At 38.3% G+C, this 18,287-nt stretch overlaps 1 protein-coding gene across 2 annotated transcripts in view; it reads right to left on the bottom strand.

Moving 5' to 3' along the window:
• Positions 1-18,287, bottom strand: part of SMC5 (structural maintenance of chromosomes 5) — a 50,916-nt gene that overhangs the window by 9,469 nt on the left and 23,160 nt on the right. For both annotated transcript variants that reach the window (XM_068927256.1, XM_068927257.1), the window contains 8 exons: positions 17,828-17,941; positions 16,554-16,648; positions 16,209-16,341; positions 13,852-14,025; positions 13,540-13,709; positions 10,339-10,462; positions 6,680-6,802; positions 577-702 (listed from right to left, as the gene is read on the bottom strand). In XM_068927256.1, coding sequence (XP_068783357.1) covers positions 577-702; positions 6,680-6,802; positions 10,339-10,462; positions 13,540-13,709; positions 13,852-14,025; positions 16,209-16,341; positions 16,554-16,648; positions 17,828-17,941 — 1,059 coding nt within the window. The remainder of the gene's footprint in view (positions 1-576; positions 703-6,679; positions 6,803-10,338; positions 10,463-13,539; positions 13,710-13,851; positions 14,026-16,208; positions 16,342-16,553; positions 16,649-17,827; positions 17,942-18,287) is intronic.

Below are 18,287 nucleotides of genomic sequence, written 5' to 3'. Positions count from 1 at the left end.
TTCAGGATGCCAGATATTCAGATTTACCACTGCAAGATTCCCTCACAAACTATTCTCGACTGAGAGGGAAGACTACAGTGTTATTACAGATACATAATTGCTCCTTACTTGCCTACCTTGTGCACATACGGATGCTCAAAGACTTAGCACAAGCTAAGGGCTATACTAGTTAAGCCACACAAATACTCTGAATGCTGGGAAGACCTCCAGGTGGGCAGTTAGGCCAGGTTTAATGCTTCTGTGTCGCTCCATCAGAGCGATAATTTAAAAGAATATGGCCTCAAACTACTTCTGTTAATAGAAGAATGTGGATTTTAACTGAAATTTCAGATCAGATTTCCTCTCCCCTCTGCACAGAACAAAGTAATAGTCATAGCATACCCCAGCTTTTATTAGCTCACTATTTAAAGGTGCTGTAAAAGGATTAGCAACAATATACAGTCCAACAGTACCAGAAATTCACATCATCCCTTACTGGTACACTACTAGCATTAAATAAATTATATTCTTTGCTGGAAAAATGACAACAGTGTTCACTGCACAAAATGTATATGGAGATTCATTTTTTGTACGTACAGTTTGAAATTCTTTTGGAAGATGTTGATCCGGACTCAGTTTGCACACCTGTCGAGCTTTTTTCAGCAATTCCTTGCAGTTCTCTATAAGAATACGCTTCCTATCATCCAGTTCACGAAATCGTTGCTATTAGAAAAGATATTGAAATTGACATCTTTTTATTTTATTTTAAATTTCCTGTTGGTTTCCACTAGTGCCTGTGAGCTTGCGTTACATTTCACTGACTCCTTAAGACAGAGCTGAACATTTATCTGAATGTTACGAGTCGTATACACACCTTCTACTAACTCCAGTTCTAACCAGAGACGACGCTAGCATAAAACCAAGAGAGAACATCACAATCAAATGAAGGTGCAAGAAATCACACTGCTTAAAGACTGAAAATCTTCAACACTCAGAACTCATTCTGCCTCTTTGCTCAAATTCAAGAGATGCCAAGGTAAACTGATCAAAAACATTCTCTCTCGTAATACAGCTAAAATCTATTTTCTCTCATCTAGACAAGCGTGTACGTAGACTCAATACATGTCTCAAAGTAGATTATTTTACAGTAAATTCCCTATAAGCCAAAGCACAACTACTGTGAGCCTTCTTTTTCTATCACCTCCCATTTAATTCTAGTCATCTAATTGGGATAACATAGTGGACAAGATTTACAGGGAATATTTTATTCGCAACAGTATACAACCCCACAATTACATAATCAGAAATTCTAATTCCTTTGCCGTTTCATATTCCACCTGTATAACACAACTAGCAAAACACACACACACACACACACACACACACACACACACACACACAAAACCCTACACACCATCATAGCCACAATTTCTAAACTGGTATCGTAAAATAAGTGAAAAGCAGTTACGGTATTTGATTTTGAACAGCAGCCTTAAGACTAAACTCTTTGGAACTTACTATAGGTAAGGTGACCAGCCCAGCCCTATGATTTTTACAATGCTATGCTATCACAATAGCAGCCAAAATACAATGGTAGTACTTTCACAAAACAGTAAGCTATAGATTATCATGAAACAGTGGTATCCCGGCAAAAAGCTTGGAGAGCTTTAAGTATCTCCTCCCCCTGCCACCAGAAATCTGACTTACTTATCCCTGTACATCCCCTCCCTACCTCAGCCTTGCCACTTGCACACACTGAAGAGGAAGCGCTTAGGAATAACTGCTTGTTGCTGTCTTCCAGCTCAGGTGAGCACTCAGCTGCAGATAGCTGGGAAATGCCAACAACTCTGAAGTGCAAAGGAGCATATACCAATAGATTGGGAACCTTTAATCCAAAAGATATTTTACTATATGTTTAGTCAATGATTATACATATAATTCATCTTTCTGATAGACAGTTAAACCCTGGGAATGCAGTTTTACCACTTTTATTACAGGCACAAAATTGTAAGTTAAAATTCATCTCCACAATATTTGGCTTCCATACTTCCTTCTGACAGTTTGGGAAGTTTAACTATGTTCCCATGCTTTGGAGAGCTTTATTCTCCATTTTTGTGTGTATTTTAGTTAAATATGGGAGCCCTTCAGTGTCAAAATTTTCTTGACATGTTCATCATTTGGAGACTCTACAGTTGGATAATGTTTATTCCACATTTTAAAAATATACAGCTACTGACATATAGCTCACATTACTCACATTACACATTAATTACATTATTAATCTCTATTTCCTAAAAACAACAAAAGTAGTTACAACAGATACAATCATGAGCGATCACCAGTGGAGTTCTCGTGCTCACTCAAGAATTAGGGCTGACATTCTGAATGGCAGAAACCAACTCAGAAGTCCCATTTTCCCCTTCTTTCACAGAGCGCTAGGGAACAGATTCTTCATTAGAGTTAAGCATTTCACAATCTTCCCAAACACACTGTAAGGATATTTTGTTATACTGCATTGATATTTTCAGCAAGGTGAAACAAATAGCCATCATTTAGATTTTTCTCCACTTCCATCCTCCTCTAGCATTAGCCTTAGAGAAGTGTCATACAGGGGGCAAGAAGGAATGGCATTAAAGCTATAAGATAGTACAACCACAAAGGGAGGACAGCCCATTTAGTCACAGCCAAGTTATTACGTCACTCAGAATTAACATAAATACAACTGTATACCACAATGCATACGTTCCATTACATATCTGTACCTGCCCTGTATTAAATTAAAAACACAAAGCACCTTCTAAATTGAAACTAGACTGTATTTTGCATCCCAGAACTTTTAAAAGCCCATTGGCTTCATTTGAAATATATGCGTTCGACCTCATGATGAATGCAAAGGATCCAGGGAAAGGCAATACACCCACACCTTTTTTTTTTTTTTTTTTTAAATACAAGAAGCATCAGTTTTGTAGTCATGCCTCTGGTCATTTCCAGAGCCAAAGCCCATTCGCAATCATCTGCAGTGGGAAACCTCAGCTTTCAACTACACATAAAGCTCCCACTTCAAGCCCTGCAAAGCTGCATGAAATAGGATTTTGAGTTGATTTCTAGGCACTGAATATCTGAAAAATTCAGCTAAAAAAACCCCCCAGCACTGAAATTCAACACTCAATTGCCCAATCCAAGCCCGAGGCAGGTAAATGTTTTCAGGGTGCGAAGAGGGGAAAACACGTCTGGGGAGAGAAAAACCTCAACGTGCAACAGGAAGACTGGAAAACAAAAGACATCTGCTGCGGCTGAGAAGCGTGTACTAGAATAATCGCACTGACAGATCAACAGCAAGGTAAGTCTCAATTTTCATTCAGCTTCGTCATTTGATTGTCATACCCACATGCTAAATGTATGTTAAATTAAAAAAATATAAACTTTTGATTCCTGCCCCCTCTTACCTATTAAAAAGTATGCACGGCAATGCTAACAGCTCCTGTTGATTTTCTGAAGATGCTTTAATGAAACCCACCTAGATATAAAAGTAACTCTAAGTAGAAAGAATTACTGTTTTGAACAGAGGTGCTAGTAGGAAAAATGCTAGCAGCAAGAGAGCTTTAAATTTGTTTCAGGCAACAGCATAAGAACCAACTTAGAAAGAGCTGTATCTGGGTGGGTACTTCAGGGAAGTTCTATACTAGTGTACGGCTGAGGTTACAACTACTGGAAGGCACCTACCAAACAGTAGAAGCCACTTACGTTTTGTACTCATAAGCAATTTGTGTTCTGTTGTGCTCATCAGCAGTGCAATTGGTTTTGTGCAAAATAAGAAGCTGATTTAAGAAAATATAGTTACCCAACGTAGTTGCCAATGTTTTCTCCTGAACTTGTGTTTGAACGCATGCTCAGTGACAGTATTTAATTATTTAAAGTCTGGAAATTTATACATAGAAAAACAGAATCTGCATTTTCTTAAACTTGGCTTAAAAAGTAAATGCTGCAATGTACATTCTCAGTGTTAATACCAATTATTTAAACAAATTTGTATCAAATGGACTTAAAAATTAACAAGCTATCAAAGCAAAACAATTAGCAAGTCTCTTTCAAACAATCCTCCTAAACACAAAGGCCACTGTGCCAATTATCTAATGAGCAGATGGGGCTAACAGTCCTTCCGAATGTTGAATGTGGGTCTTAGGCTCATTAAATAAATTAAATACAAATAGTTGTTAAAATAACACTAAGGTTCTCACTTGAACTGCCATGACAAAACATAAACCCAGAAATCTGTTGTTGCTAACTTGACTTGTCCAAAAACATGGAGTTTTTTGGCCTTTCCATCTACGTATTTAAAAAAGAAAAACCACACACACAAAGCAACAAACATGCTGCTCTCTCCACAGTATCCCAGTGCCAAGACCTTACAAAAGGAACATATGTGATCTTCTCTTAGATGGAATAAGTGGGTTTTGTGTTTGCTTCAAACCTTAATCAGATATTTATTCACATATTTTACAGACTCAAAATTGCTTCGGAAATAAACTTCACAAATAAGTTCTAAGTGTTAGCAAAGTTTCACAGCTTCTTTGGCTGATTCCTACCACTCCAACTTCAATGAATGAACGCATCAAGACAGCACATGACCTACAGAAGTGTCTACGGATCACACAGAAATTAATGGACATAATCATAATATTTAGGTACCAGTTTAGTTTCACTATATAGCTTTTGTCCAATACCCTTATTTCTATTTCTTTCCGGCTTCCTCCTTTTTGCAGGTTTATTCTATAAAAACATGCACAACTGTTTGTAAGACCTTTCCACAGTGTTGTGACAGCATCTTCAAGGGCAGTTTTGGAACAAGACTACCTTAGCACAGAACTGCTGTAGAAAAATACCTTTCACAAAGTCACTAAGAAGAAATTGGAAGGGGACACTTTAAATACATTATCATTTCAAATTTTTATCATTTGAGATAATACATAATTCAGCTAAGAAATACTCAGTTTTCCCAGTGAAAGAGAATCTTAAAGTAGAAAACAAAAAACAAACCACAAAGTATACAATATGCATCAACCACAGAGGAATACAGAAGACTTAAAATTTGTAAGAAGCAGCTAAAGACTTAAGTCAAAGACTCACCAGGGAGGATGCGCGGAAGCTAGGCTTCGCACTTCCATGCTAAAACTAAGGATGCACAAGAGTATTTAAAAAAAGCTTTCCTCCAAAGTAGTTAAATTCTTCAGAATTCTAATCACTGGGATTACTGATTTAGGTTAGGTTGTGGTTTTTATTATTTCCAAAACTGACTAAAGCAGCCACTCAAATAGGAGTTCTGATAAGATTTCCTCTACTTACGGGGCTGATTCTAACCAAATAACAATGACTAATGGGGACTCAGTTAAGCCAAACACATGTTCACTTAGGAAGGAGGCAATTTTGGCTTAACCAAGAATTATCAGAATGTTTAGCTTACGAGTCCTGTCTACTGATCTGACTAAAGACATCTATTCATGCACCACTCCAAGCTACATCCTCTAAAGGATGAGGAAGACGGGGATGGGGTGGACTGAAAAACTTTAAACGAATCTACCAGCGATGATACAGACTACTCGCACGAAGTTCATGGCTTTGTGATACATTCTTATTCTTTGCTAAACTTCAACAATGAAGTGACTTACACCGGATTTTGATGACAGTATATATAACAGCAGCTTCAAACTACAAATGCGATGCAGCAAAGACCTTCCGAGTAACATCTTGGGCTTGTCTTGGTCTTCAGGGACCTTTTGCTCAAGATCTCCCTTTTGTAATTTTTCTGCAAGTGTAATACCTGTGACCTTTAGTGGTTTCCTGAAGATATGCTAAGGTCAATCTTTCTGGAAGTGCATAGCCATCTGAAATAAAGATCACTTACCTTTTGGCTTGCTTTCTAATTCAACATGCAATTATTTTTGTGGATCAAATTGAATTAGCATTAGGTTACAGTTAAACTGACTCTTGAAAGACAAGGAAAAAAACACCATCCTGGAGTTTGACAATCTTTTCCCCAATACCTTGAAAGTTTGTCTCTGTACTAAAGAAATATGAAAACTGACCTCCAAGCACTGGAGATCACTGCATCCTCTGCTCTTAGAAGAACAGTACTCCTCTGCAGGACTAACGCTACCTGAACACTGCACAGTTTCCTAATATGATCAATGGAAGGGCTGGTTATTTCTCTCTTCTCTCTTCAAAGAAAGGCATTTAATTATAATATGACAAAATGGTTATGGAAGAAATGACAGAACAGCTCTGCTCCATTCTATTGCAGTCCTTTCTGGTTCATCTTGAGGCTACATATCCCATGTGGGTTGGGTCTGCTTATCTACTAACGACTCAGGAGAAAGAGAAGACTCCTGAAGAATAGCTAGGCTTCTTACCTAGACTATGTACACGGACACGATGTAAGGACACGGACTATGTAAGGACACGATGTTCACCACGTTTTTCCCCAGAAGCTTAGCTGCCTTAATCAAGGAAAGCAAAGCTTGTTTTTAACTTTAAATGAAGAGGCTATAGTAACGAATCAAGCTACAGCAATCAAGGCTAAATATTTAGCAATAATAATACCCACTGCTAAAGAAAGGCACAGAAGCATCCTTCCCTACACTATAAAGACTTGAATTCAACATACTGTCATAGTGGATTTCCTAGCATTCACAGAAATGTTTACCTCTGAAGCTCTCAGTTGTACACTTGCCGCTTTATACTCCAATTCTAATCTGTTCTTCTCAGCAGCCACTGTAGTGCTCTGAAGAACCAGGTCTGCTTTGATGATGTTCAGCGATACGCAGTTCTAGGTAGGAAAATGGAAAGTGTCAATTTTTTTCCATGATAGACTCAAAACTGATATAACTACTATCATGTTTTAGAAACTGTGCATTTTTTAGCCATAGCATACAATCTCAAACTGTGCTCAGCTCTTCAACTGGGTTTTCTTCCAAATTCAGTTTAAGAAAGAAAAGCAACTTACTAGTGACCTACATACTCTTCAATGCATAGTCCACATCTATTCTTATTCTGCAAGCATGCATGTATCACCTGCAAAGAATTTAGGCTTGTACACCAAGCTAAGTAACGCTAAATAATTTATGCTTGTACACCAAAAAAAGTATGTTCTCTTTCTCTTCATCATACACTCACATGCAAACTGTGAGAATACATAAAGCTATCTCAGTTCTCTCTCAGAGATTGACTCCAACAGGTGGATTTTGTCACTCAAAAACACAGACAGAAAAGGGGCAAGAAATAAACGCGGGGCAAGATATAAGCCTCTCACTGGCAGTACAAGCTGAGTTGACAGTATGCGAAGTACAGTGCAGAAGCTGTGATATTCTCCCATGTTCTTGTACCCAAGAACAGAGGAGCAGGGTCTTCAAACAACCAATAATTACCGAGTATCATACAAGCCCTAGATGCCTCTCTGCTAGGACAGTAATCACTTCGCAGGTGTGCTCTCATGTCCTAATATAACTTGAACAAGTTAAGACAACAGAAGCACTAAAGCCTTGTAACAGGCTTTAGTGAACCCCACCATCTGGTTTGACAACTTTGACACAGAAATCATTGCTTCTTTAAACGAGCCAGCCTCAGGGATTCAAAAATCATCAACATATTCTGTAGTGCAAGAAGGATAGCTTCAATCCTGTAACTGCGAAGCAATCAGAAGACTGACTGGTTCACTGACTTTGTATTTCTGTGTTGATTACAAGAAAAGAATCTTCTCTCTTCAGGCAACATAGCAACAGGGTCCCAGCTGCAGACGTAGTGGACATGCAAGATGAAGTTTTGAGAGTGTTAGCATCTGACCATACTCATAGGTCACAGTCTGAGATCTTCATCATTTCTCATTTTAACACAAAATTTCCAATATTTCAACTTCCTCTCCTCTTTGGAAGAGATGTGAAAGAATACCCAAATAAAGTCCAGAATGAACTTGGAAACAAAAAGAAGTTGCATAGCTTTCAACCCACTTAGTCATTGGAAAAAAAGAAAAACCAAATGAAAAGAAAGTCTTAATGAAAGGAAACGAAAAATGGAAGCTAAAAGCCTATTCAAACACAACTGCACAAAAAGAACTACAAGCAAAGCTATGCCAGAATTTGAAATGGTAGAACAACTCAGTTTCTGTCAACTGCTTGTAAAGAACTCATTTGTGCCAGGAACACCCTGCCTTGTATGTTTATGTCTTGAACATTCATAAAGAAAGCACAGGCTCCCTTCTGTGGATACAGTAGAGAGAAGACAGTTCTGAATGTAAATACACAGGCATGTAATGCACTCTAGTGTCTTCATATGAGGTGACTATTTATCCCACACAAACCCTAGAACCTTGTAGAAAAGTAGCAGGCCCCATTGTTACCATGCAAAAACACGAAAATCCCATATATGCTTTTGGTTTCCTTCTGTGGCAGAAGTGAGCATCCCCTAACTATAGGGCTGGATAAGTCTTTGCCATTTTAGCCTGTAAATGATATAACTACAAAAACCTTTTGAAGACAGTAGAAAGACTCCCATAAACTTCAAAGCAGTCCTGAAGTTTGGTTTGCGGAGGAACAGAAATGTCAGCATTTCAATTATTTTGATAAACCATATAACGAAACATCTTTCTTGAAACCGACTATTTTGGTTTGTTCAGCATGTACCAGCATCTATTTCCTGCAGCATGCAAAGCATCAAAAGTAAGCTGATACACAACCAAAAGAAACCCCTTTTGTAATCAGTAACCATTTCAGGCAAACACCAGTTAGCCCTCCGCACCCCCACCCCTCCTGACATGCTGAGAAATACAGTGCATGTCTCAGATCCAGTTTCCTACACAGCGTAAAGAAGGGATTAACATACTGCTTCACGTGGGTTGTACAACAGTCAGTAAATGACTCCAGCTGAACTTTACAACAGTAACACGCTTTACATGGTTTACACACTGGGAAACGGGCACCTACTATAGAAGTGAACAGCATACTCCAGAAATTCCCACATTAAATGCAAAATATTTGTATAAATTTCAGTAGTTACTTAGCAGTGTTATTACCTGCACAACAAGTTCTGTAAAGTAATCTAGAAGCCTAAGCAACTGTTTCAATGTGTCAGGTATCTTCTGCCATTCTTTGGAAGTGGCTCTGGCTAGCTGACCAAAAGGTGATCTCTGAAACACTAACTACTGCTGTACATGGATATCAACACACAATAAGAGCACACCCGTTTGGAATAAATATGTATATATTTTTAAATATTAACAACTCAGCATACTGAAGTCAGTCTCATGTCAAAGGTCATACCCAACTCCTTCCAGGTGATAAGCTAGAAAACATTTCAACATATTAGTTAAGGCATGGCAAGGAAATAACATGCAGGGTCAAAGTGGTTGCAAGAACAGCATCATTTCTTGCTGAGTGCAAAAGCACAAGCAGAACCCACTGGAACTAACAGTAACTGTCTCTTGTTCCTCAGTTATTGAGAATACAAACTAAGATAGCTCACCTCATGGCAGCTCCCATTGTAAGTGCTTACAGTTAAAGCCAAAGCAACAAATGAAATCCAGAGTTGTTTTTTTTTTTTTATTTTTTTGGCAGTGGGGCTGGTGGGGGTTGAGTGTAAAAAGGTATCTGGAGATATAAACACATGCACACACACACACATATATGTGACAACATCCCTCATGATACTGGAGCCTGAGACCCGAGTCCTTTTCCCATCCTACCCCCTATTCCACAATCACCGATTCCTACAGTGTCAGGTCAGTTCTTCCTTAGCGGCCATGTGAAAAATACAGTTAAAAGAGAAAAACGAATTATGCAAAGGAAATAGAGAAAAACTGAATGTAAAACACGTCTAAAAATATCAACGAACAAAACAGTCAAGTTGTAGGAATTATTTCTTAGTTATCAAATAGCAGCGGTCTTCTGTAGGGAAATATCTTCTGTATTCTTAGAATGAGGACTAATGACTACTCTTTTTCTAATAGAAGCAAAGAAATGGAGATGATGAACCAAGAGGAAGGAAGGGTGTACAGAAATGTGAAGTATGCTGAAAATGTACAGACTGAAATAGTTACATAGTTCACACTTATTTACTGGTTCACTCCATGCATCAGAAGACTTCAGTGAGAGAAAGCCTAAATCAAAGGAAACAAATACTACATAAATTGAGTTAACAACAGATGAACAAGTTCAAAAAGGTTTTTAAAGAAGTGTATCTTCAAGCAAGTTAGCTCATTAATATTCACGTGAGCATAGCCAAATTTTGCACATCTCCTAGTTATGTTACAGGAATTGAAATGAATTGAATTTTCGCAAGGGAACACTTATCAAAACAAACAAAAAACTATACCTTTATGAGATGCATTAATTCTGTAACAAGTCTTGCTTTTTGGACATTTATTTCTTTGATCTTCGTATTTGCTTGTTGAGATTCCTCTTCTAGGTTGATAGCATCTTGTTCCATCTGTCTTAAACTACGGGAAGAACCAATGTATATTGTTAATCCTGACTTTAAAAAAAAAAAAAAAGTACAGAAACACCAAAATTCTTAACCTCATTTGCGCAGCAAGAAGAATTTGCATTTTTAAACATTTCAGCCATATTAGAGGAATTCCCAATCCATACATTTTAAAGGTAAACAATTCAGAAAACAAAAAAAGCATAATTAAAGAAAGCACAACACCTTACTTTTGTTAATTGCAGATTTTTTTTAAAAATAAATCAGTGCAACAACGACATTTTTCTTCTTTTTTAATTTCTTGTAACAACACAACATGGCAGAGTTAAGGAAGTTCGCTTAGTTCTTGCTATATATGTATTTGTATATGTGTATCAGTAAGAAATAACTGTGTTTTCAGCTACTGTGCACTGCAGAAAACTTTGACTTTTCCCTCATCCTAAATCTCAAAAGCGTGTAATAATGGATTGATGAACTTCAAGTTAAATAATTGTGCTGTTCAGGGAGGTCCAAAGCATTTGGAGACCTTCAAAAAAGGTCAAAAGGATAATCCCAGAAACTACAGACCAGTCAGCCTCACTTCAATCTCTGGTAAAATTACGGAGCAAGTACTCCTGGAAAACATTTTTCGGCACATGAGGGAGAAGGTGTTCAGAACAACCAGCAAGGATTTACAGGGGTAAATCATGCCTGACTAACCTGATCGCTTTTATGACAAAACTCCTCGATCTGTGGATGGGGGAAGGAAACTGTTTACGTTACTTACCTCAATTTTAGCAAGGTTTTGATGCAGTCTCCTACAATATTCTTTTATCCAAGTTTAAATGCTAAAATCTGGATGGGTTGACAACTAAATGGGTATAAAAAGGGTTTGAGTGTTGGATTCAGAGGGTCATGGTTAATGTGTTGCACTGTTCCTGGAGGCCAGTATCAAGTGGGATGCCACAGGGGTCTATCCTGAGACCTGTTCAACATCTTTATCAGTGAGTGACCTGGAGGAAGGGATGAAGAACGCTCTCATCCAGTCTGCACATGACAACAAACTGGGGAGTCCAACAGGGCTGCCATTCAGAGAGGCTTTGTCAGTTGAGAGGAACAAGTCAAGAGGAATTTGATGAAGTTCAGCAAGGACAAATGCAAAGCAAATGCAGAGCCATTCCTCTGAGGAGGAAGAGCCCCGAGCCACAACACAGGCTGGGGACAGGCTGGCTGGGCAGCAACTTTGTCAGGAAGGACCTGGGATCTTGATAGGCAGCAAGCTAAACAGGAGCCAGCGGTGTGCCCTAGCAGCGACAAGGGCCAACAGCAACTTGGGCTGTTTGAACAGAAGTACAGCCAGGTGGTTGAGGAAAGTGATTATTCCCCTCTGCTTTGCACTCTTCAAACTGCATCTAGATACTGAGTCCAGTTTTGACCCTCGCCAAATATACTAGTAGATGTTGAAAAACTGGAGTAAGTTCAGTGATGGACCACCAAGACAGTGAGGGGCTGGAGCACAAGTCCTATGAGGAGAGAGGGAGATTAGCTTGTTCAGTGTGGAGAAGAGGTAGCTTAAAGGGGCCAACCTAACAGCAACCCCTCTAGTATCCATGAGGAAGTCATTGAGAGAATAGAGCCAGGCTGTTTGAAGCGGCGCACGGCAGAAGGATGAGAGACAACGAGCATAAGTGGAAACAAGAGAGATCCAAACTGGATATCTAGAGACACTTTCTCCCAAACGAGGACAGTCAAGCAGTAGAACAGCTCGTCCAAAGGGGATGTGCAGTCTCCATGGAAGTTTTCAAAATGAGACACAACAAAGTCCTGAGCAACCTGGTCTGAATTCAGTGTTGACCTTGTTTTGAGCAGGTGGTTGGACTAGAGACCTCCTGAAGTCCCTTCCAACCTGAGTGAGTCTATCATTGAATATTAACTTCAAAATTACATACAACTTTATTTAGAAATTCTGATAAAAGAATTGGAAACGAATTATGTTTAAGAATGGTTATAATCACTGCAAAGACTATTTATCTCATTTCTATCTCTACCGAAAAACATCTGTACTATATAACACAGCTGGTAAGAGCCTTTTCTGCAATTGTCAGCGTTCTTCCCCTCACTTCAAAATTAAAGAATGAAGTCATGTGTTCTGAAGGAAGATTTAATCAATATTCAGGTAGTTTAGGTAGAGGGTCCATCTCTCTCCTGCCTTTAAACAGTATTCTTGTAAAACACTACAACAACACAGAGAACAAACATATCTGTATTCTTAAGAGACCATAAAGTAAGCAATAACCTTTGAGGCTAAGCTCGCTCATTTGTTTGGCCACTTGCAACCACAGTGCTTGACTCTGACCCCACAGTAACATTCCTACAGCCCTAGGTTTTTTTTTTTGGGGGGGGTGGGGGGTGGGGGGGGGAGGTTGTTTGCTTGTTTCTTTTTTTTTTTTTCCTGGATCCCAGAAGTAATGCAAGAGCTGTGCACGCAAGGACCATCATCATGTTTTTCCAGAACAAAAATAAGTATGGCACGAGAACATGTAGGAATATTTGAGGGAACACTCTGCTGATACAGCATTGGAGAGTTGTACAGAGTGGAAGGAGTGATGCCTGGGGGGGGGTCTATCCATACTTCAGATCACACTCTCAGAAGGCAGTGAAGTATCATGCCAAGGCTTTGCCTCATGACAAAGTAGTAACAGAAGAATTAATTGCAGAGGACTGCAAGCCAGAAAAGGAGGTAACACCTAAATACTGTGGATGGTCAGAGTCCAACTTGATCTCTGGCATTCTTTCTTAGCATTGTTTGTGTGTTTTATGGTGTCATTTAGATATGTGCTACGAAGACAAAAGACTATAGTAATGTCTAAGTAAATGAATGCAGTGATGTCTCACTGGAGTCCTATGATTATCACAGCAATCTGTCTCGGATGTTGTTACACGGTTTCTCAATTTCTAAACATCTTCTTCATCTTGATCATCACATATATCTGAAGCTGAACTACTGGTTACTCTGTAAGAGTAAAAGCACGCCACAATAGGAGGAAGCCAATATACATTTGTTATTAAAATTGTTCTCATCTCATATATAATAACATTTGTCCAAATTCCTACCTATCATGCTTCACAGCAATTTTTGATTCCAACTGTCTTCTTTTGTTTCCTCTCTCTAAAAGCTCCTTCTTCTGTTGCCTGAGTTCATTGTCTCTGCGTTCCAGATGTTTCTGCCTTTCAAATAATGTATTCAACTGAATATCCAATGACTTTAGTGTATTACTAACTTCCTGAAATGAAAGTGTTAGGAAATACACCATTAGCATTCTTATTATAATGGTACCATACCAACACATGCAAACAGGCTGTGTTTATCCGGCAATAAAATTGGTAGTAGCTCACATCATACCCAACACCCAAATACAGTTTTACCTGTTGCTGGCTTTCCAACTGTCTTCTTTCATCTGTATCCACTGAACTAGTGAGAAACTGTGCTGCCCTCAGGGACGTGTTGCTAGAGAGAGTTTGGTTTGTATAAGCAGATACTTTAACGATATATTTTTCTTCTGCTGTGTAGATTTGCTTAAATTTGGTCTCTTGTATGACCTAAAAAACCAACAAAACATTCATCTGACAAAAGCCTTACTTAAGGCAGTGCTTTTCAGAATAAGAAATAAACTAATTGCAATTCATAGTAAAGAATTTAAGCTTACAGAAGTCTCTTGATTTTTTAAGATGCCGTTGCAAAAAGCTGATTGAGAGTTTAATACATCACTATGCTTGTAATTTAGGTCAGTTAGCAAAAAAATGTTAAGAAACTGTCATATAGAGTACCACAAATAATTAAACAGCTTCTGATTACTCTAATTGATAAGTTACTTCTAACCCTATCATAGTTACTTCTAACCTTATCATAGGGTTTTACTGTTTTCTGTAAGAATATTACAGATATAGACCTTGGTAAGATCTATTAATATGTGTATTGCATCACGAACAAGAATTATATTGGGGGTACCTGCATAACATGCGCAGGTAGCCTGTGTACCAAAGAACTAAAAGTACTTAAAAAATGAATACATTAAACTATAAGGTAAGCTGTAAAGCATAAACTTTGTTTAAGCAACTGTATCTGCAGGAAAAAAGTATGAAGTATAAAATATTTTACTTACTATTTTTAAACTGTTTTAAATACTATAAATAACAAAAGGCTTATTGTAATCCAAGGTACTACAGTACTTCAAAAGGATATAAACTCTTCAGTAAATCAAGCAGAGTAAAAAGACATCGTAAGACAAAGCAAATTTGACTAATGACTTTTTCTAGATTATCTACCCAGCACCGGCAATATTCTGCTGATTTGGTTCTTGAACACTGAAAGCTATGTTTAATGGGTTTTACTTTGCTTCACAGCTCACACTGAGGTTGGCAACATTTCCATCCCAGGCCTCTTTCCACACGTTCAGCTTTATGAAAACAGCTCTCCTTTAAGCTAAAGCTTTCCTTGACAGGTATGAAACAAAACGTTGCAAACAATGCATCGTTCAACAAAAAGTAATAAAAGCTGAAAGAAAAAAATTCTCACAACTGAGAAAGTGCCATGCCCAAAACATTCAGAATAGTGGCTTATCTTTCCTCTAGATTAGTGATTTTCTACTTGCTGCCCACTGAGCTCTGAAAAGAATGGAGTATCTAAGGAGTAATTTTGAATGGTCCACAAAGTATAACTCAAAGAAAGACCTGCAATACAGGTATCTGCTTTATCATGTGATAAACAGAAAGTACTGGAAGAATCACAGTTCTAAGAAGAAAATCCTTAGATTGGCTTTTCCTCCCCAAAAGTTAAGCATTTTCATCTAAGACTCCTTCCAGTTTTACTTTCCTCTTCCTCATTCTTAGAAAATGAGAAACAAGAGAAGGCAAGGAAGAGCAACAGTTATCCCATTAAAACAGGAATTGCTCTCTATATAAAGACTCAGTCCCCTAAGTTTCTCAAAACCACAACTCATATTCTTCTCGGAGAGCCCAAAGAAGCCCTTTTCCACTTGGGAGAGTTCACTCTCTGTACAAGACAGACAGCAGCAGTCCAGCACAGACAGAGAAGTGAATTAAGGATTTAAGTGGAAATCTGTCATGCCTGTCACCTACTATAACCCAGTGATGACTAGCTCTTGAGAGTCCAGAAGAAAGGAAGGTACCTAGTGGAAGCTCTTAGCCTATTTCTAAGAATTCAAAAGTTTTCATACGGTATTTATCACACTACTCATGACCGCAGTTATAAAGTAGAATTGGTCAGAAATGGAACATCTTATGCAGAAAAAAAAACCCTCTGTAATTGCTGCTGTAAACACTAAACAGAAGAAAAGGTCAGGAAAAAAAAATCTGGAGTTTCTTCCCCTTGTCTAGAAAATATTTTTTCCCAATTTTTCCAGTTGGCACTGTCATGTACTATTAACTCTTTTATTAAAACTTTGTCCACAATACCTCAGGCACTTTAAAATGTCTGAGTTGTAAAATATGTCCAGTGCTTTTATTATAATAAAGCGGCTTCATACGATTGACTTGGAACACATGCCGATCCAAGAAATATTTATCTTCCTGCGAAGGACTACATTAGATTGGCTGGATTTGTCAAGGTGTCTTGTAAAACGTTTGTGTATACGAACTGTTCTCATTTCAAAAACACAAATAAAAGGCTACAATTTTTCGCTCTCTCCATGTTAACTTGTCAAAGAATTTCCTAAATAAAACTCGAGACCATAGGTGTGTTTGTGCTATTTAGGATATCTCACCCTTTCAATCATGTTTTTGGTCTTCTCTGTTCCCACAGGGACATCATGAACACGATACTGGGAGCAAAGATAACTCATCACAGGACGAGGAGCATCAAATAACTCTCGTAAATATGAGAAAAATCCGTATCGGCTAAAGAGGAGAAAAAAAGTGAGTATCGCAAATAAAACTTGGTAGACAAGGAAGCTGAAGTTACTGCAGGGTCAAGAGAAGTCCCACTAATTCTGAACTGAATTAGTAATAATTTGATTTGCAAAGAAAATGTTAACACACAGCAGTGGTAACAAAACACAAACACATGTAGTGACATTTAAAGCACTTCCCACAGAGTAACTGATACATACTGTAATTCTTCAATAGGTCTTGAAGGTATGCTTTCAGCACATGATTCAGCAGGCGCACACACAGCATTCACTTTTAGTTTCCGATGATCACGCATCTAAATATAGATTACATTAGATAAATGGTAAAAAAAAAAGAGTAGAAAAGAAATCACTACATGAAAACAAAATACTTACTGAAGGGACATTTCATAGAATCAGAACTTATTTTAGACTGGCTTAATACATAGAAGAAGTCACAAAAACCCAAGCTGCTTCAGGCACAACTGAGTTTCCTCAAGGCCAAGCTCAGTTAATATCGATACATGAAAATACCATATGTTAGTAAAAATAAAAACAAATCAAAGAAATCCACAGCCTGGTGCTAAATCTCAGTAGCTAAGCTGGATGCTAATCTGCACGGATGTAATGACGAAGCCCACTCTCTTTCAGGCTCTATGGCCACTCTGCACAAAAAACAGCAGATCAGCGGCTACAGAGGCTCTGTAAAACCTGATGCTAACAGGGCAGAAAAGATGGAAGATATATATGACAAATCAGTTTGGCCTTTTAAAGCAGCCTTGCCCTGGGTTCCACAATACTGGAGGCAAGATGAGCCTCCAAAACCTCAGATTCCAACACTATGGTTCACTTACATAATAATGACTAGCTTCTGTGAAGGGCAGATAGGTCCTTGAAAAAGGCAGGATAGTTTTTCATTAATTACACTATTCCTGTAGACAGCAGTTGGGAAGTGGTACAATAGCTAATGCTATACCTTGTAGCTTTTTTCCCCTCTGTGTCATCTCTCTGTCTCTCAAAGGGAATTATCTGTATTTCCTCTTCTCTCCAGGAAAGAGCAGCATTAGGAAAAAACAGTCCTGATTTCCTGCTTGGATCACTATCTTCTCACAAAAGATGTCCTCTCCTCTCTTTAGTCAGAAGGTACTGGAAATGCTTAGTACTTAATTAGCTGTTTCCTGGTCTTGTCATTTTTTTGGGCAAAGTATTTTCTCCTCAGCAATTGTTGCCTTGTCAAGCCAGACATCAATATTTCTAAAAAGAAAATTATTCCTAATATTCCTGCATTCTTCTAGTTGCTCTGAACTGTGAAAAGTTCAAAGTAATCTTGCTTATTAATTAAACCAGAAGTAAGCCTTTGGCTACTTTGTATTAGCTGCTCTGCTGATCTTATCTAGAAAACCTATTAAAAACAAACTTATTTAGTAAACACAGACCCCAAACTATAGGGCTCCTATACTAGTTTTAATCAGTTTTTAAAATCTGTAACTACTTACCTCAAGAAGGAACATTTCCATATCTTCTTGGCTCTCAAAAACGAAAGCCCTCATGTCATTTGAAGAAATGTGATTTTCAACGTATTTAGCATGTCTGTTGTCTTTCATGTTGATCTGGTCACGTAAAAAAGAAAAGCAACGGAGAGACACTGATTTGGTACAGTCACACTTAAAACCCCCCAACGTTTTAAGCGGTCAGATGATATCCAGGCCTACATTTTATCAAAACAAAGATGAAGTTTAAATGTCTTTGAAGACATACTCCCAAACATTTTGCAATCAATCCTTTCTGGAGGAAACCAGCAATATCTCACATCTCACTGTGCTCACTTTTTAGCCATCCATACGCTTCTCAGCATTCCTGGAGCCACCACTGTCTCTGCCACGTCACTTCCTCCTTTTCCTCTGTCCTAGCCTTATAATTGCAACTGCCACCGTCTTATCTCTAGTGGCTCTGCTC

Source organism: Struthio camelus, chromosome Z, assembly GCF_040807025.1.
Source record: "Struthio camelus isolate bStrCam1 chromosome Z, bStrCam1.hap1, whole genome shotgun sequence".
NCBI classification, from domain to species: Eukaryota; Metazoa; Chordata; class Aves; order Struthioniformes; family Struthionidae; genus Struthio; species Struthio camelus.
The sequence above is the reverse complement of the archived record's forward strand: the minus strand, read 5'-3'. Positions and strand labels throughout refer to the sequence as shown.